The 26,802-nt window shown below is 49.6% G+C and overlaps 1 protein-coding gene across 50 annotated transcripts in view; it reads right to left on the bottom strand.

Annotated features, from left to right (window-relative positions):
- LOC135259824 (lipopolysaccharide-responsive and beige-like anchor protein) overlaps window positions 1-26,802 on the bottom strand; it is a 207,272-nt gene that overhangs the window by 134,529 nt on the left and 45,941 nt on the right. For 5 of the 50 annotated variants that reach the window (XR_010331386.1, XM_064344595.1, XM_064344597.1 and 2 more), the window contains exons 22-31: window positions 19,484-21,679; window positions 18,845-19,035; window positions 17,938-18,091; window positions 17,172-17,352; window positions 15,727-15,857; window positions 13,755-13,862; window positions 10,549-10,690; window positions 9,798-10,182; window positions 3,202-3,359; window positions 531-615 (exon numbers count right to left, since the gene is read on the bottom strand). Coding sequence is in view for 49 of the 50 variants with exons in the window: in XM_064344595.1 (XP_064200665.1) it covers window positions 531-615; window positions 3,202-3,359; window positions 9,798-10,182; window positions 10,549-10,690; window positions 13,755-13,862; window positions 15,727-15,857; window positions 17,172-17,352; window positions 17,938-18,091; window positions 18,845-19,035; window positions 19,484-21,679 (3,731 nt within the window). In the remaining variant the exon portion in view is untranslated. The remainder of the gene's footprint in view (window positions 1-530; window positions 616-3,201; window positions 3,360-9,797; window positions 10,183-10,548; window positions 10,691-13,754; window positions 13,863-15,726; window positions 15,858-17,171; window positions 17,353-17,937; window positions 18,092-18,844; window positions 19,036-19,483; window positions 21,680-26,802) is intronic. The other 45 variants (XM_064344596.1, XM_064344646.1, XM_064344634.1 and 42 more) reach the window with 44 other exon arrangements.

Below are 26,802 nucleotides of genomic sequence, written 5' to 3'. Positions count from 1 at the left end.
GAGAGAGAGAGAGACGGGACGGGGGCCTCGCAGACGCTCGAAACGAGACGTGGCGCGGCTCCAGGAACGCGCGGGGCCCGCGGCAGTAAACCCCGCCCGCCCCGGGACGTCTTTATTTACGGGGGAGACGCGGGGACGCTGACAGGGCCCGGCCCGACCCGACAGGCCAGGGCCGGTGAAGCTCGCAGACGCGGACGCGGGGGAAAAGCACGCCCTGCGTGAAACTACGCACTTTTTAAAAATTCAGTACGCTCTGCTGAGAAAGCCTGTATTGTGTCTCACAGTCTATCCCTCTGTCCTCTGTTCTCTGTGGTCTGACAGACACTTAATCTTTCTAAAAACTACACTGTAATATATTACCATCACACACATTTTGAGTATGGAAAGGGTATTTTATTTCCTGCGTGTATATATACAAGTATTCCACACATACGTGCACACATGAACGCATAAATATGAAATTTGAGTCCCATACGCATAACTGAGGCACTCTGAGGTTTTTTTCCATGGGGCTCATACGGGTGACTCACCTCATGCTGGACGCAGAGTCCTCCTGGACCAGTGGGGGCACTGTGGGAACAGCCGGCAGGTTGTGACTCGCACTGGCGCCCCCTGCTGATCAAAACAAGACATGCTGCTACTGTGCCAGGCTGAACAGGGATGCAGACTTTACAATATTACAGATAAAAATTTAAAAGCAAGTATTTGCCAGCAACAGTTTAGAACACAGGGGTACAATAACACCCATTCACAAAAGAATTTATCTTTTGCACATGAGAAGGTGTTAGCAATATGAATAACTATTGCCTTCAGAAAAACATATTGTGGCAATCCTTTATTTTCACAACATAAAATTCAGAAATAACACCGCAATTCGCAAGAAGTTCCATTTCCATGCAATAACACACCACACTAAAAATCCCCAGTGCATTTAATCTGCTGCATGAAACTTTAATTCCAACGTGAATTTAAGATTTAAGAAATTCAAGAGCCTTAAGAAATCATTTTTATTTATAAATTTTTTTATTGCCAAGTACCCCCCCCCCCCCAACCAACTGTCACACCGCACACATGCACACACATACTGTAGGAATGCTCTGATATGAACCTAAAATCAGGCAGGTGTCAGGGTAAACCTGCGGCTGGTTGTCAGGGGAGCGCGTGCGCTCGGTCGCTCGGCAACCCCGCGGCGGCGGCGGCGGCAGTGCGCGGGCGTAACTCACGGCCGGAGACGGGCGACACGGCGCTTCCCCGCGGCGTGGAATGCGCTCCGGCGGGAGGCCCGGGGGCCTTAAGTACGAACATGTGTGTGTGTGTGTGAGGGGGGGGGGGGGCAGGGGTCCCCCGGGTGCCAATGAACCAGCCACTCCAAACGGCCCCTAAATTAACTTCTCTCTATCAATCCCCACCCTGAAGAACCGCCTCCTTTTAGCGCACTCGGGGTGACATGAGAGGGAGATGCTAACGCTAACGGGTCGCCCGCCCGCCGTCGACCGAGCGACCGCGCCCGCGCGTCCGTTTAAATAAAGGACGCTTCCCGAGCGGATTGGGACGTTTTTCTAGGACGCCTGGGGTTGTTCCCCAAAAAGAAAAAAAAAAGAACTATTAGCTGCCTTTTACGGCGCGATGCGAACGCAGCCGTCCAGCTCTGAAAGAAGTCAGACCCTCGCAGCAGAGTGCGGTGCGTGTCACCGGTACGTGGAACGCCACCGAGCGTACAACGACCACACCACAGTAAAATGAGCTTTTTTTCTGTAAATGCTTTAGTCCTATATCCGCATATCAGCTGAACAATCCTGGTATTTTTCTGTTTTTTTTCTTCCAAATAAGATCCCTAGGTGCACTTTAAAACAGCAGCACTCACTACATTTATAAGGGCGTTAAATCATAATCAAGGACTGTCAGCAGTTTTAAAGAATCACAGTGGACTGTGCAGAAAATATGTACAATTAAACCATTACGCCCATCTGTGGAGCCACTCTTGGTAACGTTACTGTACGTGTTACATGAGAAAGAGATGACGTTCAAAAAAACACAGGCGTCCACTGACATGGAACAGAATGACATATTTTGCCAGTATATGTAATATTGTACGCGTGCTGTAACATTTTGCTGAGTTTGACAATAAGCACGCCGCACGCCAAACGTTAGCATGCTGTGCACTCCGCGTTGCGATTCGTAAAATCCCTTAACCTGCTCCTCTCTCTAGAGGTCCCGGGACGGCGGATTAGGAAGGGCTCGTAAAATACGGGGCCCCGGCGGACCCGCGGGGAGCTGCCCCGTCCCGCCGGAGGCGACCCCCGGGCCCAGCGACGCAGCCCGGGTCGGGTTTCGCCCCGTCGGACGGCGCTTCCGTCGCCTTCCTGCGCGTAGTAAAAAAGTGACTTATTTACAGCGCGCTGCACCCCCCCACCCCCCTCCCGTCCGCTCGGGGGGGGGAAGCGCTTTCGCAGGACGCCCCTCGTCTGGCTTATCGCTCCTCCGCAAAAAAAAGACACGGCCCTCTGGGTAACGCTCGCCGATGCGGTCGGACCGGTCCGAGCGCGGACGGACGGAACGCGCCTTTTCGGGTGCTCCGTTATCGCCGCGGAGATACGGAACTGTTAATCTGCACCGCCGTTACTTCAGAGCTCAGAGCAGAAGAGAAGGGGCTTGAGGGTGTTGGGTTACAGTAACAGGAAACTCTCTCTCCTCCAGACATCTGAGACAGTTTCCAGATCCGCCACCTAATCAGCTCCTATCTGTGAGAACAGGACTCCTCAACTTCTAAAGGTAGATACTGTTCTCTGAACACACATAATGGGACAGACTACAGTCCTCTCTCTAGTCGACACAGTTTATTTCAGAAGGAATTACCCAGCATCTCTCATTCTGTCCCATTAAAACAAGACAGGCTCACACAAGAACCACTTTGACTCATTAACGCTGACTCTCATATAAGAACCACTCTCTCTCATTAACACCAAATTTATCTCATACTAGAACCACTTTGTCTCATTAACACCAAATTTCTCTCATACTAGAACCACTTCATCTCATTGACACAGACTCCTCGTTCATATAAGTTATCGCTTTGTCTCATTACCACTTACTGTATAAGAGGTATGGTTGGCCATTCAGTAGACTGTGTCCCTCAGCCACCTCTTTATAAACTGTGTATAAATCTCAGTTTTGGAGATTTTTTACCTATCGCAGACTTACCTGCAGCGGACTCAGCACTGGCGCTGTGGGCGGGTTCTCCCGAGGAAACCACGGCGACGTTGTTGACGGGCGTCCCAGCCGGAGCCTGGGCGGGACTGGCGGTGGACGTGGCCCCCGCTGGTGCTCCGCCCGCCTTTTTAGGCGCGACCACAACGCTCCTGAAACACGAAGCACACACCAAGGATAATTACACAGATGCAAGGTATGAAGGTGGAACGAAGGAAAAACTGTATTAACACCTCCCACATATGTGTTAGCTGACAAACATCTTGAAAGTGGGCAGTGGGTTTTCAGTGGGCAGTAAGCATGGGTCTCCATTTTCATTTTCACACACATCCTGGTACTTCTGCAAAAAAACAATGTTCTCTTTAAAGGCGTATGCCAAAATGCTAATAGACAGCATGTGTGTCATACTGATTTCTTGGGAGTTATAATTAAGATGCACACATTTTAGCCCAAATTTGAAATTCTGTGCATGCTTTTGTCATGCGGAGCGCGTGCAGTAACACTGACTTCTTGACGATAGAGGCCGGCTATTGAACATGAAATTTAATTTCGCACTGGATACAGCAAGCTTGCACAATAACACTGCAAGTCCATTAAGGCCGGGGGAGCAATAATTGCAATATCCCTGACAAGCAAAATTTTCCTTAATTGTTGCATCAATCTTCCTCTGAATCAATGGCTTGTCCTGCAGTGCCGCCGCCGGTGGCTCCTACAAACTTTTTTAATTGCCCAAGTCAAAATCCCATTTTCTCCTCAATCACGTAATTGGAGGCCGTGGAGACCGTTTTATCTGGCGAACGCTCGCGAGGGCCTTTGTCTCTCCCCCCCCCCCCATTTTCGTACTTAAACCGCAGTCTGGACGGACCGGTCTGCGGAGATGGGCCCGTCCGCGTGCGCGGGACGCATCAGTATTGATTTACGGCACATTGTACCTGCAGTGATTTTAAAAGCACGTCCGGCTCCATAAATCAGCGGGCGCATTACCCGCTGGGCGCGTCCGCCGACGTAAAAACCGCTTCCGAGCCCGCGTTTGCGTTGGGGGGGGGGGGGGAAGGGGGGCAGGGGGTTTATTTAAGCGGCGGGACGTTTTTTGGTCTGGAGGCTCGGCGAGGGGGACGCTCTCTCTCTCGTAGCGTGGGGCCCCGGGGCCAGCTTTTTTTCAAAGGAGCCGCGCGGAGCTCCGCGGCGGGCAGTTAAAAACCAGATGTCGCGGCGGACGGCGGGGTCGCGGCGCGGGCCCGGCGTGATTTAAGGCGGGGGGCCGTGACACGTCGCGGGGACGGACGTGGGGGGGTGGCGGGGGCGGCCCTCCGGCTAAAGACAACACGCTCGTCCTCACCGCTGCGGAGAGAGAGAGAGAGCGCGCGCGTAAAAAAGCGTCGCCGACCGTCCCCTGCCTCCCGATCCGGCGCGTGAAGGGTTAACCCGTAAACATGCCGTCAGGGGCCGTTCTGACGAACGGTTTTTTTTTTTTTGACTCGTAAAAGGTGCGGAAATCGCGCTAACAGGGTGAAGCTCATCAGCGAGGGGCGGCGCTTCCTTTTAACCACGCCGGCGTCGGCCGCGCGGCGGAAACGGGGCCCGTCGCTCACGCGCGCGTTCGCTTAACCACCGCCTTCGCCACAGAGACGTTCGCCACGTATTCCCACCATGGCTGTAAACGAGCGATTACACAGGGCAGAGCGCCTTTAAGCATTAGAACTGCTTAAAACCTGGCAGCATGTTTGTTAAATGCTTTTTGATAAGACATCGTATCACAAAATCCTTATGAGATAGAATACACTATATGGACTGCATTTATATAGCGCTTTTATCCAAAGCGCTTTACAATTGATGTCTCTCATTCGCCAGAGCAGTTAGGGGTTAGGTGTCTTGCTCAGGGACACTTCGACACGCCCAGAGCGGGATTCGAACCGGCAACCCTCCAACTGCCAGACAACCGCTCTTACCTCCTGAGCTATGTCGCCCCATATCTATAGTATCGTATGACTAGTAGCAAAAAATAGATTACAAGTACAAGGGACGTTTTATTCTATTAAAAATATATAAAATAATAATAATTATTATTAGTTATTATCATTATTAAGAAGAAGAATTTTCTATTTTTGCTGGCGGTCAGCAGTTACACCAAGCAGAAATATGAATAATTTCTGGAAATGCAGTTATGCAAAACAATTCACTTCAAAAGCCTCCATATTATAAAAAAATATCACGGTATTATGTATTAGTATTATGATTTAAAGTTATTCGCACAGCAAGCATTTTATCTGGTGTGTAGTCACCGTACAGAAATATGCATGACATTCTGTTAAATTAGTGCACTGCAGTGTGACAAAGAATGCCATAATCTATTTACGTTAAATCTATTCTTGTTTTTTAAAAAAATGAAAGTCATGTTAGTCATATTTTAGGTTTTTCACTCAATACCGTCAAAACTGTGCTTCTCCAGTCAAAAGGAAAACATAGCGACACAAGCAGCGAGCACATTTGATTCTGACTGGCCCCGAGGCTCTTTGTGACGCACGTCAGCCAATCGAACGAGGAGGCGAGCGTTTGTGTAACAAACAATCACCTCTCTCGGTTAACTCTCGGGCGGGGAGACAAGGTCTATGGGCTGGGGGGCGGGACCCTCCATCTGCTCGGCCGTTGTTCCTCTAAATTATTCAGCGGGTCATTAGCCACACTTATCCCCGGCAAACAGCAGGCGAAGCGCTACAGTCGATTAATAACCCGCCGGGTCGTCTGTCAGGGGGGGGGCGGAGGCTGCGGTCACCGGCCACCGGATCCTGTCGCGGTTTAAGCCCGCGTCGCAGCAAACGTGTAAACACCGCGCAGGAGGACGGGGACGTCTCCCCCCCCCTAACCCTAACCCCCCTTCCCCCAATCTGTGTCCCTCAGGGAGAGGTCTGTCTCTCTCAGATGGAAGCCTGAAGACATTAAAAAGCTGAAAATGTTCCAAAACCTGGGGAATGGGGGGGGGGGGTACTGCTCCGTGCATCCTTCACACTCTGTGTGATCTGACGCAAATCCATCCGTCATAACGGCAGGGGCCGGGGTTCACAGTCTCACCTGCGCTCAAGCTGTGTCCCTTCTGTCCGTCGCTCAGTCCGTCACCTTCCCCTCTGTTTTCGGACACCCTCTTACACTCAAGCTTAGTCCTCCAGCCCATTCTGGAGTGCAGTTACTCTATGGTTCTAGCTAGCAATGGATTTTGAAACCGGTAATCGTGTTCCAAACACATTCCCTGTGGCCTCAGATCAATGACAGTGATAGCGATGTGAAACCCAGCACTCGCTCCACACGGCCAGCCAAACGTTGACCTCAGATAGCGAGGGAGCCAAGCAGCCATTGGATTTGTGGTTTGGGAGGCAGCTTTGGGGTACGTCAGCCAGCATGAGATCGAGTGATCGACCGGCCAGGCCACATCCCCCATTATATTTGTGTTTATCTCAGCAGGTGCTCAGGGCGACAAAAAAATTCCACCATTTCCGCTGGATTTCTTGACCCAGTTTTAAAGGCTACTCGTAACTGGATTCAACGTACTTGGCAACCTGCAGTTGAGGGCTTGGCATGAGAATGGCGTTGTTATTTATCTATATTTTTGTGGCACTCTGCCTATTGAACATCTGGGTGGACTCCACCGTGCCAGACCAGCATCGCAGCTCTTGTTACCTGTCAGTACCTGGGGGACACATTACATAAGGACATGTCAGCTAGCGCACTCCCAGAGTAGTCTCCGCTGAGGAACAGTGCCAATAAGGGGGAGGCACATTTTGATTTACGCCAATGTCACTGTTGCTGTACTGACGTGTAATGGTGTGATCTTTTTCACTTTTTGCACCAAAAACAGTGCATGTGGGCAAATATAACTTATATACAACCAGTATGGAACCTATATACAATCAGCACGTGACCTTTATGCAACCAGCACATAACCTATATACGGCCATTATATAACATATATACAACTAGTCTATAACCTATATATAACCCCTATATAAGCTACATATAACCACTATTCAACCTATATACAACCAGTATATAACCTATATATAATCACTATATAACCTATATATAAGCTCCTCTGAAATCAAGCCCTAGTTAGTGATTGACAGAATGGGAAGATGGGAAAAGGTGGTAGAAAAGAATTAATGGTGGAAATCCCACTGTTGAAATCCCACACACCAGCCACTGAAAATCTTTACTCAACGGTTTATGTGAGCGTTTATGAGAACATACTATTCGACTAAACAGAATAACGTATGCTGTTTCAATGCTACAGTCAGTCTGTAGCTTACTGTAAACGTACTATATATATATATATAGCTCTTATATAGCCTAGCTCTTAAAAGTAAAGCAACACTTTCACTTCAGCTGTAAATCATACGCAGAGGCTTTCATATCTCTCCCGTTCGTAAGCGAGCCGAGCCCCCCGTCCTCCTCCGCGCTGCCGTTCTCGGACGACTTCCCGCCGGCGGTATCGATCGGCGAGATTCCCGTAAGAGCCGCCGTTTCCTGGAGCGCGCGCGGCTTCCCTCCGACTCGGCTCGGCCGCCGTGAATAATTAATCGGCGCTCTTTCGCCGTCTAGACGCCGCGCCCCCGCTAAAACGGCCCCGCCGCGCCGGACACGGGCCCGTCACGTCTTAAGTAGGGTTATCGCACGCTTTTTTTTTTCGCGGCCGAGCTCTCCGCCCCGCCCCGGTTTGAGAGCCGCGCGGCTCCTCTGCGGTTCAGGGGCTGAAAAGCGGAAGCCGTCCCTCCCCTCGGCCGACGGACTGGGAGCCGCTGCTCTTACTGGCCGCAGATGCTAACGTGAGACCCTAGCCATGACGACGAGCTGCGAGTGGAAAACCCTTCACACTCTAAATCTCCTTTCAAAAGACCCTGCACTTTCAAAAGGATACTTTTAAAAAAAGTTAGAACCACAGAAAACAAATACTATTATTAAGTTTAAGTCAGTCAAGGTGTTAAATTAGTTATTTTACAAAAGGAATCGGAATTGGTCAATATGAGTCAGTGTGTTTTTGTGTAATTAACCTGGCATGTTACATATTAACCAATCAGCTGCAGCCTTCTAGTCGCCTGGCAATGAGAAGTGAACTTGAAGTGAGTTTCCATACAGACCTCCAGCTCTCCTCTTTAGAAATGACACACTTACATACATCAAAAAGAAATGTAATTACTTTCCCATTTCAGTTATTTGAAGAAGTCGTCATCTTGTGGCTTTCTGAGTACTTCAGAAGCAATAGAAATCAACTGAACAGGACTTTAATGACTGTGGACCAATGTAGGCTGTCCTCACAGTTTAATAACAAGTACAGTAGGAAGGAAGGCTAACGAAGAGCTGAGGTGTGTTTTGGTTCTGTATGTGGGGTTGGGGGTGGCTGGGGAGGGTGGGGGGGCGGGAGAGATACAGCAGGGGCCCTGTGGATGCTCCTGGTGATAAGGCAGCTCTCTGGGGCCAAAGAAGTAGAGGCACGCCCCTTCCCCCCGGGGTCGAGACGGGCTCCCCACTCCCGAGCCGTTTCAGCGAGGGTGGGGGGGGGGGGGTGGGGGGGGGGTAAGGGGGGGGCGCCACACTTGATAATACAAGAGATATGAGGAGACTTGTGATTTTTGGCCAAAAGCATTCCTCAGATAAATACAGGATCAGAGGGATGCCTCCAAATTCCCACAGATACAGCGGGACGGGGGTTTTTGGGGGGGTGGGGTGGGGGGGGTTTAACGAGGAGCCCCTCTCCCGAAAAAGCAAAGTTAACCCACGGCGCTTTGCGCCTGTCACAGAACAATACTGTAAATGCAAACCAGACCCGGCCTGGTCTCCAACGCTCACGTCTCCCGCTGCCGATGATCTGGCTTTCCCCCAGAGTGCCGCGGGGGGGGTGAAGACGATATGCCCCCCCCCCCCCCCCCCGCCTCCGTATTGTCTCTCCCGGCAACGCACGATCAAGAGCTGCTTCTGTTTTTCTGACGGGATTCTCTCCAGACCGGTATCTGTTTTATTTTAGTTTTTTTCCCACTTTCTTTGTTTCTGCTGAGAACTGGCTTCAACAGCAAAATGCCCCAGGTAGATTTCCCTCACAGCAACAGCTAAGCTCTTCGCAGACTTCCCTGATGTGGAGAGAGAGAGGGACGGTTCTCTTATAAGCTCTGCTGCCCTTTGATGATGTGTCTGGAGAAGGAGGCGTGAGAGGGGGGCGAAGAGAGGACAGAGGAGCGAGGGATGAGGAGAGGAGAGGAGGAGCGCAGGGGAGAGGAGCGGAGGGGAGAGGAGATAGGGAGAGAGGTGGAAAGTGGACTGAAGGGGGAGGGGAGGGGAGAGGTGAGGAGATGAGGGGAGAGGAGAGGAGAGGAGAAGTGAGGAGAGAGGAAAGGAGTGGAGGGAAGAGAAGAGGACAGAGGAGCGAGTGATGCAGAGAGGAGAGGAGGAACGCAGAGGAGAGGACAGTAGAGGAGAGGAGGGGAGTGGAGTGGAGTGAAGAGGAGAGGAGAGTAGAGTAGAGGAGAGGAGGGGAGTGGAGTGGAGAGGAGAGGAGAGGAGAGAAGGGGAGTGGAGTGAAGAGGAGAGGAGAGGACAGGCGCACACACCTGTCGAAGGAGCGGAACTGCACTGATTGGTCCTTGGCGGCGTCGCCCACGGCTCCCAGGAAGGTGGGCGGGAGGAGGCCGGGGTCCACCACGATGTCATCGGCCGGCGCGCTGACCAGACTGCGCAGGATGTCTTTGACGTTGACGTTCTTCCCCTGCGAGGAGGAGGACGAGGAGGAGGAGGAGGAGACCTCCTGGCTCTTCTTCACCTCCGAGGACAGCGTGGAGAGGGCCTCGCTGATGGCGTCCGGCCCCGAGGCCCCGCCCACCCCGAACTCCGCCTCGCCGGCGGCGACGGACACCTGCTCCTCCCCAATCCCGGAGTCTCTCCTTCTGAGGGACAGCCCACCCTCCGGCTCCAGCCCCGCCCCGCCTCTCCCCACATCTGCGTCGACATGGCAACACAAACACACACCATTTCTACCCCTGTTACTCCACATCAACACAAACACACACCATTTTTACCCCCAATACTCCACATCAACACAAACAGACACCATTTCTACCCCCATTACTCCACATCAACACAAACACACACCATTTTTACCTCCGTTACTCTACATCACACCTGCATACCAGAGATATGCAATGATATGTGAGATGCTGAGCACTTTCCTGTGAAGGATCGTACATAGGAGTAGCACAAAGCATTAATAAAAGCTACTTAACACATTCATGAGTAGAATGTAAATGTTAATTGAAAAACCTCTGCTGACACACTGTCACATCTCTAAGAGCTACAGCGCTGTACCTGCGCTCCTGGTGGACTGAGAGCGCTGGACGGGCCTCCGGTTGTTCTGGGGCTCCAGGATGTCCCGGTACTTGGACACCATGAGGACGGAGATGAAGTAGACCACAGCCAGGGCCAGGAACTGGGCCTGCTTACTGTCCTCCTGTGTGTGAGAGTCGACACGGCAGGACCATGAGAGAACATGCCAATCCCGCTCACAGACAGAAGTGCTGTCCCAAGGACTTTACTTCAACTGCACACTTCATTCATACGCGGTGCAGTGACGTCAAATTAAGGCCAGTTGTGATGACTACTTCCTAACAGACGCAACACAGCTCATTATGCCACAAGATGAAGATGTATACTTGCTGATTTTGTTTTATAAACAGCATTTTGATGCAAATATCTGCACGTCTATCCGTTTCAAGTTCACTTCTGATTGGAAGCTTGCTAAATGGCCACCCCTCAACTGGTTAAAATGCTGTGTTACTAACACACTAAATATGGTCTCGAAATAACCAATACGAAATTCTCCTGAAACAGGAAGTATAAGAACTTACACCGCTGCTTTTTGGATAAAACTTCATTTGAAACCTAAACTGAACAAATTTCAGTCTTTAAAAAAAAATGTGTTATTTATGCAAGTTAGATCTTCCAATAAATGATGATTTTGATCGCAGTGGGTCTTTAAAAATATGTGCAGGGCAGCCAACCCCAATCAACTGCCAGTGAAAGCAGCCTTCCACCTCTCAGTTATTTGAGCAGCAAAGCATGCCTGAATAATGATGCCATTAGAACTATTATGCAGCTATGTTTCATAGCTTGGCATGCTGCTAGGAAATGTGATGTTTATTTTGGCCGTGTCTTTTTCTAAAAATAGGCTCAAAATACCGAATTCACAGGTCTTTCCTCCCCTAGCCTAGACTGAACCAACAGAAATTATACAGTCAACACAACGTTCAACTGAGCATACTGAAATTTGCCTTTATTTAAATGTTGGCCTTTAAAAGTTTGTATAGTATCAGAAACGATTAATGAAAGGCCTGGTGGCCAGACCAGTGCTGAAGGGTGTTTGAAACAGGGCTTTAAGTAGTGCAGAAAGTGTTTAGGGTGTAGGAGTTTAGGATCGGCTCGCTCACTATGTCCCTGAAGGGGTTTAGGGTGTGAGAGTTTAGGAAGGGCTCGCTCACTATGTCTCTGAAGGGGTTTAGGGTGTAAGAGTTTAGGAACAGCTCGCTCACTATGTCTCTGAAGGGGTTTAGGGTGTGAGAGTTTAGGAACACCTCGCTCACTATGTCTCTGAAGGGGTTTAGGGTGTGAGAATTTAGGAAGGGCTCGCTCACTATGTCTCTGGAGGGGGTTAGGGTGTAAGAGAGTTTAGGAAGGGCTCACTCACTATGTCTCTGAAGGGGTTAGGGTGTGAGAGTTTAGGAACAGCTCGCTCACTATGTCTCTGAAGGGGTTTAGGGTGTGAGAGTTTAGGAAGGGCTCGCTCACTATGTCTCTGAAGGGGTTTAGGGTGTAAGAGTTTAGAAACAGCTCGCTCACTATGTCTCTGAAGGGGTTTAGGGTGTGAGAGTTTAGGAAGGGCTCGCTCACTCTGTCTCAGAAGGGGGTTAGGGTGTGAGAGTTTAGGAAGGGCTCACTCACTATGTCTCTGAAGGGGGTTAGGGTGTGAGAGTTTAGGAAGGGCTCACTCACTATGTCTCTGAAGGGGGTTAGGGTGTGAGAGTTTAGGAAGGGCTCGCTCACTATGTCTCTGAAGGGGGTTAGGGTGTGAGAGTTTAGGATCGGCTCGCTCACTATGTCTCTGAAGGGGGTTAGGGTGTGAGAGTTTAGGAAGGGCTCGCTCACTATGTCTCTGAAGGGGGTTAGGGTGTAAGAGTTTAGGAAGAGCTCGCTCACTATGTCTCTGAAGGGGTTAGGGTGTGAGAGTTTAGGATCGGCTCGCTCACTATGTCTCTGAAGGGGTTTAGGGTGTAAGAGTTTAGGAAGGGCTCGCTCACTCTGTCTCTGAAGGGGTTTAGGGTGTAAGAGTTTAGGATCAGCTCGCTCACTATGTCTCTGAAGGGGTTTAGGGTGTAGGAGTTTAGGAAGGGCTCGCTCACTATGTCTCTGAAGGGGTTTAGGGTGTAAGAGTTTAGGGTCGGCTCGCTCACTATGTCTCTGAAGGGGGTTAGGGTGTAAGAGTTTAGGGTCGGCTCGCTCACTATGTCTCTGAAGGGGTTTAGGGTGTGAGAGTTTAGGGTCGGCTCACTCACTATGTCTCTGAAGGGGGTTAGGGTGTGAGAGTTTAGGAAGGGCTCGCTCACTATGTCTCTGAAGGGGTTTAGGGTGTGAGAGTTTAGGAAGGGCTCGCTCACTATGTCTCTGAAGGGGTTTAGGGTGTAAGAGTTTAGGAAGGGCTCACTCACTATGTCTCTGAAGGGGGTTAGGGTGTAGGAGTTTAGGATTGGCTCGCTCACTATGTCTCTGAAGGGGTTAGGGTGTAGGAGTTTAGGAAGGGCTCGCTCACTATGTCTCTGAAGGGGTTTAGGGTGTAAGAGTTTAGGGTCGGCTCGCTCACTATGTCTCTGAAGGGGTTTAGGGTGTAAGAGTTTAGGGTCGGCTCGCTCACTATGTCTCTGAAGGGGGTTAGGGTGTAGGAGTTTAGGATTGGCTCGCTCACTATGTCTCTGAAGGGGGTTAGGGTGTGAGAGTTTAGGATCGGCTGGCTCACTATGTCTCTGAAGGGGGTTAGGGTGTAGGAGTTTAGGATCGGCTGGCTCACTATGTCTCTGAAGGGGTTTAGGGTGTGAGAGTTTAGGAAGGGCTCGCTCACTATGTCTCTGAAGGGGGTTAGGGTGTAGGAGTTTAGGATTGGCTCGCTCACTATGTCTCTGAAGGGGTTTAGGGTGTAAGAGTTTAGGATCGGCTTGCTCACTATGTCTCTGAAGGGGTTAGGGTGTAGGAGTTTAGGATCAGCTCGCTCACTATGTCTCTGAAGGGGGTTAGGGTGTGAGAGTTTAGGAACAGCTCGCTCACTATGTCTCTGAAGGGGTTTAGGGTGTAGGAGTTTAGGATCAGCTCGCTCACTATGTCTCTGAAGGGGTTAGGGTGTGAGAGTTTAGGATCAGCTCGCTCACTATGTCTCTGAAGGGGTTTAGGGTGTGAGAGTTTAGGAACAGCTCGCTCAATATGTCTCTGGAGGGGTTTAGGGTGTGAGAGTTTAGGAACAGCTTGCTCACTATGTCTCTGAAGACCACGGCACGCAGGCGGTTGATGTCCATGTCCTGTAGCAGCCGGTCCATGTCCCGAATGGGAGACACTCCCCCCGTCACCATGTCCACTGGACTCTGTGGGACAGCAGCACACATGCACACATGCACACATGCACACACACACACGCACACGCACACGCACGTGCACGCACACACACACACATGCACGTGCATGCACACAGGCAAACAAAAACAAGTACAATTGTAATGAGTACCCTACATACACATCCACAGTTGAACATCAAGAGTACATTTCAAAACAGATTCTTTGAGAGCCCTGCGATGTGATAGGTCTGCTCATTTGAAACGAAAAATGACCGCTCTGTGAGTTTCTCAGTAAGAAATGTGATTTCACAGTTCATGCAGTAATTCTGTTTCAATAAAAATATTTTACAGTAATACATAATTCCTTACAAAGTCCATTATCTTTTGTTTCTCTTCTTACACAAACACATGAGATCTACCAGAAAGGTTTCCCATGTCACAATATTAATGAACTACTTCATTTGACTAGGCCCCAGGTTCAACATCTGAATTATTCATGAAATGGATTTACAATATTTTTAGGGGGGGAGGGGAAAAAAATAAGAAACCAAAAAAAAGGCAATTTTATCAGATGAGAAAAAGCACCCGTATCAGATGGAAATGGCCGGTTCTAAATAACTTCTCTCTCCTGACAGCAGAGGCTCGGTAATGCAATAATGCGGAGGGTAATTCAATAACGTTCTGTCATTGCGGAGCGCTATAAAAGGGCCTCTTCCATAACCCGCGCCGTTTCTGCCGCTTGGTCGTAGGGTCCCGACACGCACGTGACCCGACCGGGACGAGGCCGTGCTGTCCACTAAGTGCTCACAATCCCATTACAGGAATTTGCAAAAAAGCGAATCGATGATCGCGTTTCTCTTCCCCCTGGACCCTTGAGGAGGGGTCTGCCTCTTCCCCCCCTGCGGTGTCCTGTTCTGGGATTACTGGAACGGGGCACAGTGGGTGCGCTGTTACTGGTGTCATCTGACTGTCCCGCTGGCTGCTCTATCTAAGCATGAAGCACTGACGTAAGGGTTTTTTCCTTCTTCTAGATGCTTTATTTGTCTGTGGGGTGTGTTAAGCGTGTTTATCTCCAGGGTGTCTTAAGCATGTTTGTCTGTGGAGTGCGTTATGCGACATGTGTTAAACGTGTTTGTGAGGTGTGTTAAGCGTGTTTGTCTGCAGGGTGTGTTAAGTATATTTGTCTGCAGGGTGTTAAGCGAGGTGTGTTCAGCGTATTTGTCTGCAGGGTGTATTAAGCGTGTTTGTCTGCAGGGTGTGTTAAGCATGTTTGTCTGTGGGGTGTGTTAAGCGTGTTTGTCTGCAGGGTGTGTTAAGCCTGTTTGTTTCCAGGGTGTGTTAAGCGTGTTTGTCTGCGGGGTGTGTTAAGCGTGTTTGTCTGCAGGGTGTGTTAAGCGTGTTTGTCTGCAGGGTGTGTTAAGTATATTTGTCTGCAGGGTGTGTTAAGCGAGGTGTGTTAAGCGCGTTTGTCTGCAGGGTGTGTTAAGTATATTGTCTGCAGGGTGTTAAGCGAGGTGTGTTAAGCGTGTTTGTCTGCAGGTGTGTTCAGCGGTTTGTCGCAGGATGTTAAGATATTTGCCCTGCAGGGCGTTTCCGGTCATGAGCGTGTTTGTTCTGCGGGGTGTTGCGTGTTTGTCTGCAGGATGTTGCGTGTTGGGCTGCAGGGTGTGTTAAGCGTGTTTGCTGCAGGGTATATTAAGTAATTGTCTGCAGGGGTTAGGGAGGGTATGTTAAGCGGTTGGTTGCAGGGTGGTGTTAAGCGTGTTTGTCTGCAGGGTGTGTTAAGAATATTTGTCTGCAGGGTGTTAAGCGAGGTGTGTTAAGTGTGTTTGTCTGCAGCCTCCAGCCGTTCCCAGCGGCTCACGGCGAGGACTCCGTCTGGAAGGTAACTCGCCTGCGCGGGCCCAGACTTCCCGGCTCCCATGAGGCTTTGCATGGCTTTCTGGCCCCGGGCGCTCTCCCCGCCGGCCGTCAGGCTGGAGTGCTGCTGACACTCCAGACAGTTTCGCACGGCCATGGCACACACTGGAGAGAGAGGGAGGGAGGGGAGAGAGGGAGAGGGAGAGAGAGAGTATGAGAGAGAGAGAGAGAGAGAGAGAGGGGAAAGGAAAGGGGAAGGAGGAGAGGGGAGGAGAGAGAGAGAAAAGAGTGGGGCGGAGAGGGAAAGGGAGAGAGAGAGAGAGAGAGAGGGACGGAGTATGGGGGGGAGAAGGAGGGGAAAGAGGGAGAGAGTGGGGGGAGAGGGAAAGGGAGAGAGGGAAAGAGAGAGAGACAGAGAGAGGCTACATAATCTCCCAGCATCAACACTATGAACCTTTAATAATTAATTGCAATGAAGAGATGCACAAGATGTCCAGTGATAAACTACACCACAGATCATGTATTCACAATTTCTGATAACTTCTGCCCGTTTCCAGCTACAACAGCAGCATTTACTTTACTTAATCTGAAGCACTGCATGCATGATTTAAGCACACGCCCACCCCCCCCCCCCCGAGCCCCCTGCCCACCCCCCCCAGACCCCCAGCATCTGACAACTGACAAGTGTATCTTCTAAAACGTTTAGATTATTCCCGCTATTCCCGCCGGAAAGGACTAGCTTTTTCCATTAGGGCGTTCATATATCCATCTCGCAAAGAGAAGCCGGAGAAAACCTTGTTATGGGCCCGGCAATCGGATTACACCGGCGCAAACAGGGAGAGCGCGCACCTCATTAAATATTCATTTCATAAAACCAGCCTTCTAAAAGCAGAGGCGAGGTCAGGCATCCGCTCCGCTACGTCTCGAGGATTGTAATGGCCTTATAAAAATTCAGGTGAGGCCGGCTTTTTTTTTTTCTTTCTCTCCCCACCCTAGACCGTCAGCAGAATCGCACGCCATTTTGTGCACCTGCCTTTTCTTTAAACACTATCTCAAAAAAAAAAACCAGAAACAAAACGACTACAGAGGAACGGCTCGGCGTACTGCGACCGTCACATGAAGGAAGCAGGTCGGGCTTGTCTGTGTATTAACCAGAGTCTGCCTGACATCAGATACCAGGGGTTGTGGGGGGGGGGTGAATAAAATGAATAATGCAGGGGGGGGGTTTGGCGAGTCTTTCCCTCAGCCCCACAGCCCTCAGCTCAGTCCGTGCAGCTGCAGTGTAATGGACTGCCAGGCCAATGGGCTTCGGCCAATAGCGTTACTCCTGGCTGGTTAACCGCCGCCCACGTCTTTTTACTACAGTAAGAGCGACGAGACGGGAAGGGAGCGGGGGTGGTGATGCAGCTCTGCGGTTAAACTCAGACTGATGGGCGGGGCGGGGCGGGGCGGGGCGGGGCGGGGCGGCGGCGTTCTTACCCAGGCGCAGGCACTGCCGCAGGATCCCGCCGGACGACATGTTCTTCTCGGCCTCGATCTCGGTGAAGCTGAGCGAGCTGGCGAAGATGATGACGTCGGCCAGGCCGATGAGCCGCTGCATGAAGGTGAGCGAGGCCTCCACGGAGAGGCCCTGCGACGGCTCGATGGCCTCCAGCTCGTGCTGCGGGGAGAGAGAGGGAGAGAGAGAGAGAGACAGAGAGGGAGGGAGAGAGGGGGGGGGAGAGAGAGAGAGGGAGAGACCTCCTTCAGCATCATTCAGAAGAAAAACAACACGAGCTTCACTCCGGGACAATAAAGACAATGCATAACATGCAAATACAAACAAAGCAAGAAACCGGCGGGCAGAAACCCTGGGAGGTCAAAGTAATGTCAATAACGCTGATTCGCCAAGTTCTGAAGGGTTAGTGGGTGGAGAGCAGGGTCATGGCATAGACTTGTTCAGATGCGATTATGACACTGAGGGCATTTCTCTGAAATGTGATCACTGCATTACCCTGCTATTCATACCTCTACAAGCCTGCCATGATTTTTAAAGCTTCCCAGAACACCTCGATTAGCATGAGGAAAACTTAGCCTTGGGGACACCGTCTGGCTGGATACGCCCTGCCACGCTCACGCCAAGAAGGCGTCGTTCGCAAAAGGCTCTGTGCCGCACGCCCAACGAGGAGCGTTTCCAGAGTCTCGCTATTTTCGGGGAAGAGGCCACAGGTACCCCTAAAGTCGGCGGGAACCCCAGAGGACTCACGGAGGAGGAGGTGGCAGCGGAGAGCAGCGGCAGGATGCCCCCGCAGGCCATGACGATGTTGTCCACCACCTGCGAGACCAGGTGGACCGTGTTGTGCACGAAGATGACGTTCTCGCTGCCGTTGACGAAGTCCATCACCGTCTTGGTGGAGTGGCTGCGAGAGACAGAGCATTGCTTTCGCGTTCTTGAAAACAGCAATAATCAGAAAATACAAATCTAACGCAGTTTATATTATTGTTGCAGATGATTTGTGCTTTGCCAATACAATGACCATATAAGGCACTCGCTGACAGTTACTGAGAGGAAGAGTGACCGAGCCAGGAGCCTTAAAACGCTCCGTCTGCGTGCTTTCCTTCAAAGCTACCGCAATTAGCGCAAATTTCAAAGCAGGCCAGCTACGTTTTTTTCCCCCTGCGTTAGCTTGTCCTGCTCTCCATCCACTGACAGCAGAAATAACAGTGTTTCCATAAGGTTTGGAGGTTAAAATAACAATAAAAACATTCTGCCCTATTTCCACATTCATTCTCCTGGGGCAGATTTCAAAGCACGGCCGTTAGCCGCACTGTACAGTGTACAGAGAGCCAGCACGAGGAGAACAAGCCAAGCTGCCACACCGGGGGGCCTGAGAGACCACATGACCCTCTCTATCTCTAACCACTGCTTCCTCATAGCAACCAGGGGGCCAAATGATTGGCTGATGCAACTGGCTGATAAACCAATGATCTACAACTCATCAGACACACTTTAAACCTTAATCTAATCTGATATGGTTAGATGCAAAACCGAAGACCAAAAATTTAGGAATAGACACCCGTGAGTGTTGAATTGTCAGGCAGACGGGTGAAAATCGGGGAGTCGTTATTTTTTCACAAAACAAAAATAACACCAATCTCAGAACGTTGCTCACCTCCGCCACATCTGAACGTCCGTCTCGATGGAGAAGAGCAGGTCCGTCAGCAGGCGCTGGTGCATGTGGGACCAGCGGAACTCCGGGATGCGGAACATGGTGGAGCGTCCCGCGGAAGCCCCCTCCGCCCCCTGAGCGGCGGGCGCGGCGGGCGGGGCGGTTGGGGTAGCCGGAGTGGCGCTGGCGTCCTCCTTCGAGCCGAAAGAGCGTTACTGCACTGAACGTGCGAAGCAAGGCTAACACCACCAACAGCTAACAGCTCGCTAATGCTTAGCTTGCTAACACGTGCTAATACATTACATTACAGCGTATCCTACATTCACACACACTGAATAAGCTAAAGAACTAATTAAATATAATGGTCACTGCATACAGCTGAAGCATTAACTGAATGTAACGGTCACCACACACAGCTAAAGTACTGATTGAACGTAATGGCTGCCATGTACAGCTAAAGTCCAAATTGAATGTAATGGTGATTGCGTACAGCTAAAGTGTTAATTGAATGTAATGGTCACCACGTACAGCTGAAGAATTAATTGAATGTAATGGTGATTTCGTACAGCTCAAGTCCTAATTGAATGTAATGGTCATTGCGTACAGCTAAAGTATTAATTGATTGTAATGGTCACCACGTACAGCTGATGTCTGCTCCTTCAGTTTCAGCTTCTCTGTGTCCGAGGCCACGCTCGACACGTCCAGCCGGGCGATCTTGATCTCTTTGGTCTTCTGGGCAGTGCTGCTCTCGCCCCCTTCATTCTCTGGCGAGGCCACCTGTTCCACTGTCTCAGTGCTGGGGAGGTTCACAGTTTCGGCAGGCTGTTCCACTGTCTCGGTACTGGGGGGGTTCACAGTTTCGGCAGGCTGTTCCACTGTCTCGGTACTGGGGGGGTTCACTGCTTCGGCAGGCTGTTCCACTGTCTCGGTACTGGGGGGGTTCACAGTTTCGGCAGCTTGTTCCATTCCCTCGGTGCCAGGGGGTTCAGCAGATTCAGTGGACTGTTCCACTGCCTCAGTGCGGGGGAGATCTTCTCTTTCAGCATGCTGTTGCACTGTCTCAGTGCTCGGGGGCTCTATTGTCTCAGTGGATTCCGCAGGGTGGTCAGCCTCCTCCAGTTCCACAGGCACCACTGCCTCAGCTACAGGCCCCACCTCTGGAGCCACTGGCTCCTCCATCTGAGTCACAGGCTCCACCTTCTGAGCCACAAGCTCCACCTCCTGAGCCACAGGCTCCTCTTCCTCAGCCACAGACTCCACCTCAGCCACAGGCTCCTCCTCCACCTGAGTCGCAGGCTCCACCTCCTGAGCCACAGGGTCCACTTTCTGAGCCACAAGCTTCATCTCCTGAGCCACAGGCTCCTCCTCCTGAGCCACAGGCTCCACTTCCTGAGCCACAGCCTCTACCTCCTGAGCCACTGGCTCCTCCTCCTGAGCCACAGGCTTCACCTCCTCAGCCACAGGCGCCGCCTCTACAGCCACAGGCTCCACCTCCTGAGCCACGGTCTCCTCCTTTTTGCAAACCACCTCTTCGTCACAAGGCTTGCCAGTAGCACTGCTTTGGTCATCCTCCTCGTCCTCTCCTATGGTCGTAATGGCAGACACGTAGGAGGCATCTTCCAGGCTGTCATCTCTGACCTTGGCTGAAGGAACGCCTTCATCTTCAAGGTCCTCTCCCTTTGACTGGGTCTCACTGCTCACCGCATCAACAGTAACCACTGCCTCAGCTACTACCTTCTCAACCACAGCTTCAACCTTCTCAACCTCAGCTTCTACCTTCTCAACCACAACTTCATCTACAACCTCAGCTTCTACCTTCTCAACCACAGCTTCCTCTTCAACCACAGTTTCTACCGTCTCAACCACAGCTTTTACATTCTCAACCTCAGCTTCCACCTTCTCACCCACAGCTTCTGCCTTCTCAACCTCAGCTTCTACCTTCTCAACCACAGCTTCTACCTCAGCTTCTACCTTCTCAACCTCAGCTTCTGGCTTCTCAACCTCAGCTTCTGCTTTCTCAACCTCAGCTTCTTCCTTCTCAACCCCAGCTTCTGCCTTCTCAACCTCAGCTTCTACCTTCTCACCCACAGCTTCTACCTTCTCAACCACAGCTTCTACCTCAGCTTCTACCTTCTCACCCACAGCTTCTACCTTCTCAACCTCAGCTTCCTCCTTCTCAACCTCAGCTTCTGCCTTCTCATTCTCACACACAGCTTCTGTCTTCTGAACCTCAGCTTCTTCCTTCTCAACCTCAGCTTCTACCTTCTGAACCTCAGCTTCTTCCTTCTCAACCTCAGCTTCTTCCTTCTCAACCTCAGCTTCTACCTTCGTAACCACAGCTTCATCCTCTCCTGTCTTTCCCACTGTAGTTTCCTCTTTGGTGCTGTCTGTAACGGAGTCGGTCGAGGTCTCGACCGGCGTGTCCTGCTTGCTTCCATCTTCTCGTTCGCCAGCGGCAGCTTCCTCTGTGAGATTCCCAGCATGCACTGCTGCCTCCTGAGCTTCTCCTGCATCCGCGCAGGGTCCAGAACCACCCTCGTCCCCTTCCGGCTTCTCCTCCTCGGGGGCTCTGCTGAGGATGTCGGACACCGTTATGGCCACTTCCGCGGGCGAGCCTTCCCCCGGTCCCGTGGCGGTCGCCCCGCCCTCCGCGGGAAGCTCGATGACGGCGGACGGGGCCCTCTCCTCCACGGTGCGGAGGCTGGAGGAGCGGGTGAGCGCCTCCGCCTCGCTGCTGGCCCCCGAGACGGTTCTGATCCGGCCTTGCCCCTCCGCTCCCAGCCTCTGGTACTCCTTGAACATACGCGCCAGGTTCTCCTTGTGCTGCTCAAACGATACCTAAAAAAAAAAAAAACAGCCAAGACAAACACAGCCTGGTGAACATCATCGCCGTCATTAGCTGTTATTAGGACCGTTCAACGAACGTACAAAGGTCTGGTTAACGTCAGCCCCATGCGTCTCCTTCAACTTCCAAAAAGTCTGTCTGGTACGGACATAATCCCCAAAATCAAAAGATTTTTTTTTTTTGACGTACAAAGAGAATTCTGAGATCACAGGAGATTACGCACGCAGAGCGACGGCACGACTAGGCCGTTTACATTCTGCGTCGCAATGATGGGCGCGGTCTACACAAACTGCACGGCCGTACAGAGTGGGGGGGGGGGGGACGAGGTGAGGTACCCCTCCGCACTCGAAGGCTTTGGATGGAGGCCACGATAAAAAAATGTGAGTATGAATATGATTATCGCTGCACTCCGTCAAGTTTGGTCAAAGGCACATTTTGCGGTTTCGGCGGACATTAGCGAAAAGTCACTGTTTTCAGTTACCGTCAGAAACGGCTATAACGTCCGCTCGCCTGCCTCAAAAAAAAAAAAACACACAGTCAAACAAATGGCCTGGCAGCACTCGTATATGGAGCTGCATCAATCTAATTAACTTTGAATACAGGAAGTAGGAGACACGAGCGTTTACCTCAGCGGAGCTTCACGTCTCACCCGAAGGCATTTGCATCTGGAAGAGGAAACCTGATCGTTTGCAATGAATTAGCAGCTATTGTTCTAAATGAGCTGGCAGCCCAGGCAGTCAATCTTCCAGATCATTTGAGTCTTAATCCATAGTGGTTTTCTTACTGCAGAATGCTTCTAAATACACCGGCAGTTAAAGGCTTTTTTTTCTTGTCTGGTGGCCAGTCGAAGCACCGGCTGTGCAATTAATTAACTTAATTTGACGTTCAATATTTAGCAACCGCCCCCCCCCCCCCAAGCTAGCATCAAACTTGCACACTGAATATAGAACAATGGCATGTGTTGAAAATGGAAAATATTAAACAAAAAACTGGATAAAAGGAGGAAAACAAATTGTAACAGTTCAAACAGTTGTTCATACGTTAAAAAAAATACTTCTTATTTCCTCAGCACAGTGGAGCCTCAGTCATTTGTGTCCAAACTTGTGAAACGGCTTGAGCATAAAAGCGTGTGTAAAAAAATGGGGCAGATTCTCGTTTCCCCGTGCGCACGAGCAGAATGGAATAGAAACAAAATGGCGGTACGGTTGCTCGCTGCGGAATCTCTGTTCCGTTTCAGCGACATGCACGAGAACACGCCAGCTACTAATGACCCGATCGTTCACAGAAAGCACACAGTTACTGCACTGCACTGAGCAGCGTTTATGCATGGATGGTAGGCCTGTGTGTTCTGGACTGTTTTTTACAACACACTCAAGCACGCAAGGAAACATGCATGCATATGGTAACATTAAATATGTTAATCTATTACTTGCAATATTTTCCCTGCGCAATATTTTCCCTGGATTTATTATTATTATTATTATTATTATATAATAATATATTAAATTAATTAATTAATTACATCAGCAATGGGTCAATCTTTGTATAATAAACAAACTTTCTGTGCATTTTATATATTATGTTTCACGACTAAGCACTTCAAATCTAAAATGTCAAATTCACAGTGGAAGAAATAACAGTATAGCCTTGAGTCACAAAACATGGTTTATAGTACAAATAAGTGAGGTTTCAGACACCGTTTTCAGAGTAGCCTCAGAGATCAGAGCAGCTCATACTCAATATTCTGCTCCATGTCTCCAAGGAGAGCTATCGCTACACACATGGTTCTCTGGCTTGGGGTAATTGCAGCCTTAAGGTACAGTGAATAACAGAGTGGTTTTATAATGGGGAAACAATTGAATTTGTAATGTACCAGCCGAGTACGCGCTCCCCAAAACAACAAAGAATTTGAACGAGTTTAAACCATCATTTATGCCGCTAAATTTCTGGTATCGTGTTTTTAGTGGTATATGTGTCTATGTACTATAGATCAAAGCTCCCCCAGAATGTCAGAGCTCCTCCCACTTCCCTCTCAGCGAATGACAATCGCAGAAGCTTTGGGTGGGAGGGGCCACCGTGGTCCAGTAAGGTCACTGTCGCCCAGGACAGATGCACTGCAGGGCGTTCCACTCTTCTTGTTCAGATCGATAGATAGAGCGAAACCACAAAACAAACGGGTGGGAGAAGGAGAAGTCGGGTGCAAATCCAATTGACCAAACCAAATTCCAGCCTAAAAGAAATAAAAATCAATGCAGGCCGCGGGGTGTGTGGAGAGTGTCTGTGTTTTCCTCCTGAAACTTTTCTTTCTTTTGCTGTAGCGGTATGGGTAGTTGTGCTTGTACGTACAGACTGATGAAATAACCTGACAGGTGAGTCGACTGAAGTTCTGAACATGAGGGGAGACTCAGAAGAACTGAGAGCGCGGGGAAGTTCTGACCAGCAGGGGCAGCAGAGTTGGACCACATCAGTGAGATGGGAAGCGCCATACAGCAGACTCGACTGCGAACAGCCCCGAAGTTCGACGAAACTGAGACTTTTTCTGCAATTTCACTTCGTTTCTCTCACGTTACACACCATTTGTGCATTTATACTGTTGTTCGTTGAGCATTACGGTATGAACTATTCTCCAAGTTATCTGGATAACAGTTCCTACAAAATGAACACATACATGTACACGGAAAAAGATTTGTTACTATTTGCCACCGACAAATGCACAAGGCCTTGGTGTTGTGAAATAGGTTTGCTTTAAGCAGCTGTGTTCCAGAAAATCTCTCAATAAACACAAAAGCAGCAGAACGGAAAACAGCAGCCGGGTTGGAGAACACACTCTTTGTATAGCATGAGCAGCTAAAAAGCTAAAGAATATGCTCATAATTCGCCCATCCTGATTCTGCGTATAACTGTACCTATGTAAGTAACTAGCTGAGGAGCACCAGCTTCGGAGAGACTCAAGCAACTTCTAGGAGTCTTCCTAGCCCTGCAACACTTCACACGCTGTGTGAGCGTGTGCATTTTCAGATTTTTTGTGTGTCATTTTTCATAGTTTTCCCGCCCTCGTACTATACATTTTTTTTCTTTGCTTTGCTTCCATAATAATTTTTGCTCTGCATCCTACCCTAGCCACTTGACTGGCTGTAGCCATTAAGAGTGCTTCAGACAGTACAGTGGAGCTACAGTAGGAGCGCAGCGCAGAAACCTGGAACAAATCTGTAATACAAACTCAGCCTTTCGTTTTTCCCCAGGAAGCCTTAAACACGGGCCTTTCAATCTAAAACTAAATATTGATACACGCTGAAATGTAGCCAATTACGCCACTGACTGCGTGTTATGTTTTGCGGGGATAATTTTGTCAATTCTGGTGAAGAACAGAAACGGTATTTATAAATCAGTATAATGTTTCTTATTACGGGCATGTTCATTGTACATTTTCAGTATTTTTCGGCCAATAGAATCAACTATAGGAAGTAAATTAACGCAACTTTTGGTTTTGTTTTTACCTTTATAATTTGATTTATTTCAAATATCAAATACGTATAAATAAAATCTTAAGATGTACTTGTTCATGAATTAAAGTAGTGCAGTAATGCTCCAATTGATACATATATTACAATTGAGCCTCACAAAGATACTACACAGAAAGCTGCTAAATAAAATTCAGAAATTTGGAACAGAAAATCATAATTTATACCTACATTTGTAAAAAGTGCGCTGGCAATGAAAATGTTATAACCTCAAAAAAGAAAAGAGAAAAGAAAAAATACAGCTGCCTGTGGCAAACTGGCCAACCAAACAACCATGAGCACACACACACACACACACACACAGCACAACACACAGCATCATGACAACAACCACACACCAACACACGACACACCACACACACACACACACACATACACACACATACACACACACACACACACAGACACACGCACACACACACATACACATACACACGCACACACACACGCACACACACGCACACGCACGCGCACACGCGCACAGCTGCTGGGAGAACGGAGTTACAGTGACAAACAGCTCCGTGGCTGCGGAGGTGGCAGGAGATCTATCAAACCGGACAATAAAATAGCAATCGAGTTTCTCCAGCTCTCGCACCGCGGGCCGCATGCATCTCAATGGTCATCACAGACGGCCGGGCTAACGCTGGATTCCCAGAGTAACCGCGCTTTCAGATCGGCTAAGGGGGACTGCAAACCAGCCTACACCCAGCCCATACACAAAAAAGGAAATTAAAAAATCATATCTCACGTGAGACAAGCAGGAGAGGTATCTGAATGGCTGAGCATTCGTCCCCTAAATGGCAACTACTCTGTATGTCCTTACAAAAAGAAGCAAAAAATGTTCAAAATGTCATTTCAAATAATATGTCTGATTCAGATCACATATATTCACAGGGAGTCAAATTAAATTGGCTGCATTTATGTGCATTAATTTAGTGTGCATGCACTGTATTCAATAATCAGTACATTTCAAACCTTAGGCTTTCCATTGCATTAATGATTAATATCTCTAATTCTCAATTATTCATTTCTCAGGTATTCATTTTTCAAATTAAGGTTTTACTCCAATGATAAGTTGGCACACTCCTGTGCGCTAGAAACTAGAAACTATCTGACTGGCTCCAGTAAAAACCTAACCTAAAGCTTAGAAAATAAAGAGATGAAATGTCACTGCACCAGGGTCCACATAAATACAATGACAATTTGTCAATGGAATTCAAAAATGAAATTCTAATATTCTTTCATTACGTAGTGTGAGCTTCCTGCATTGATGAGGTAATACGTTATACACACGCATGTACTCCTGTACTGATACGTAATGATCTTCTCTGCACTGATACGCAATGAAATGACAGTCATTACAGGCCAGTCAGAACCTCATCAAGTGAAAATGCTCTTCGGTCTCTTTTGTCTCTCTTCCTCCGCAGAAGCAGGTATTAAGTAAGAGGCTGAGACTCTGAGGAGGTTCATTAGACTACAGGCTGCCGCTCAGCAGAGCAGTTCTGCCCCCTTGTGGCCATCTGCCGTCGCTGCAGCGATATGCAAACTGAAATATGCGAGCTTTAAAATCCCAAACCACAGGCGGAATTACTTCA

Source organism: Anguilla rostrata, chromosome 7 (assembly GCF_018555375.3).
Source record: "Anguilla rostrata isolate EN2019 chromosome 7, ASM1855537v3, whole genome shotgun sequence".
NCBI classification, from domain to species: Eukaryota; Metazoa; Chordata; class Actinopteri; order Anguilliformes; family Anguillidae; genus Anguilla; species Anguilla rostrata.
Note: the sequence above shows the minus strand (reverse complement) of the source record. Positions and strands in the feature narration are given on the sequence as shown.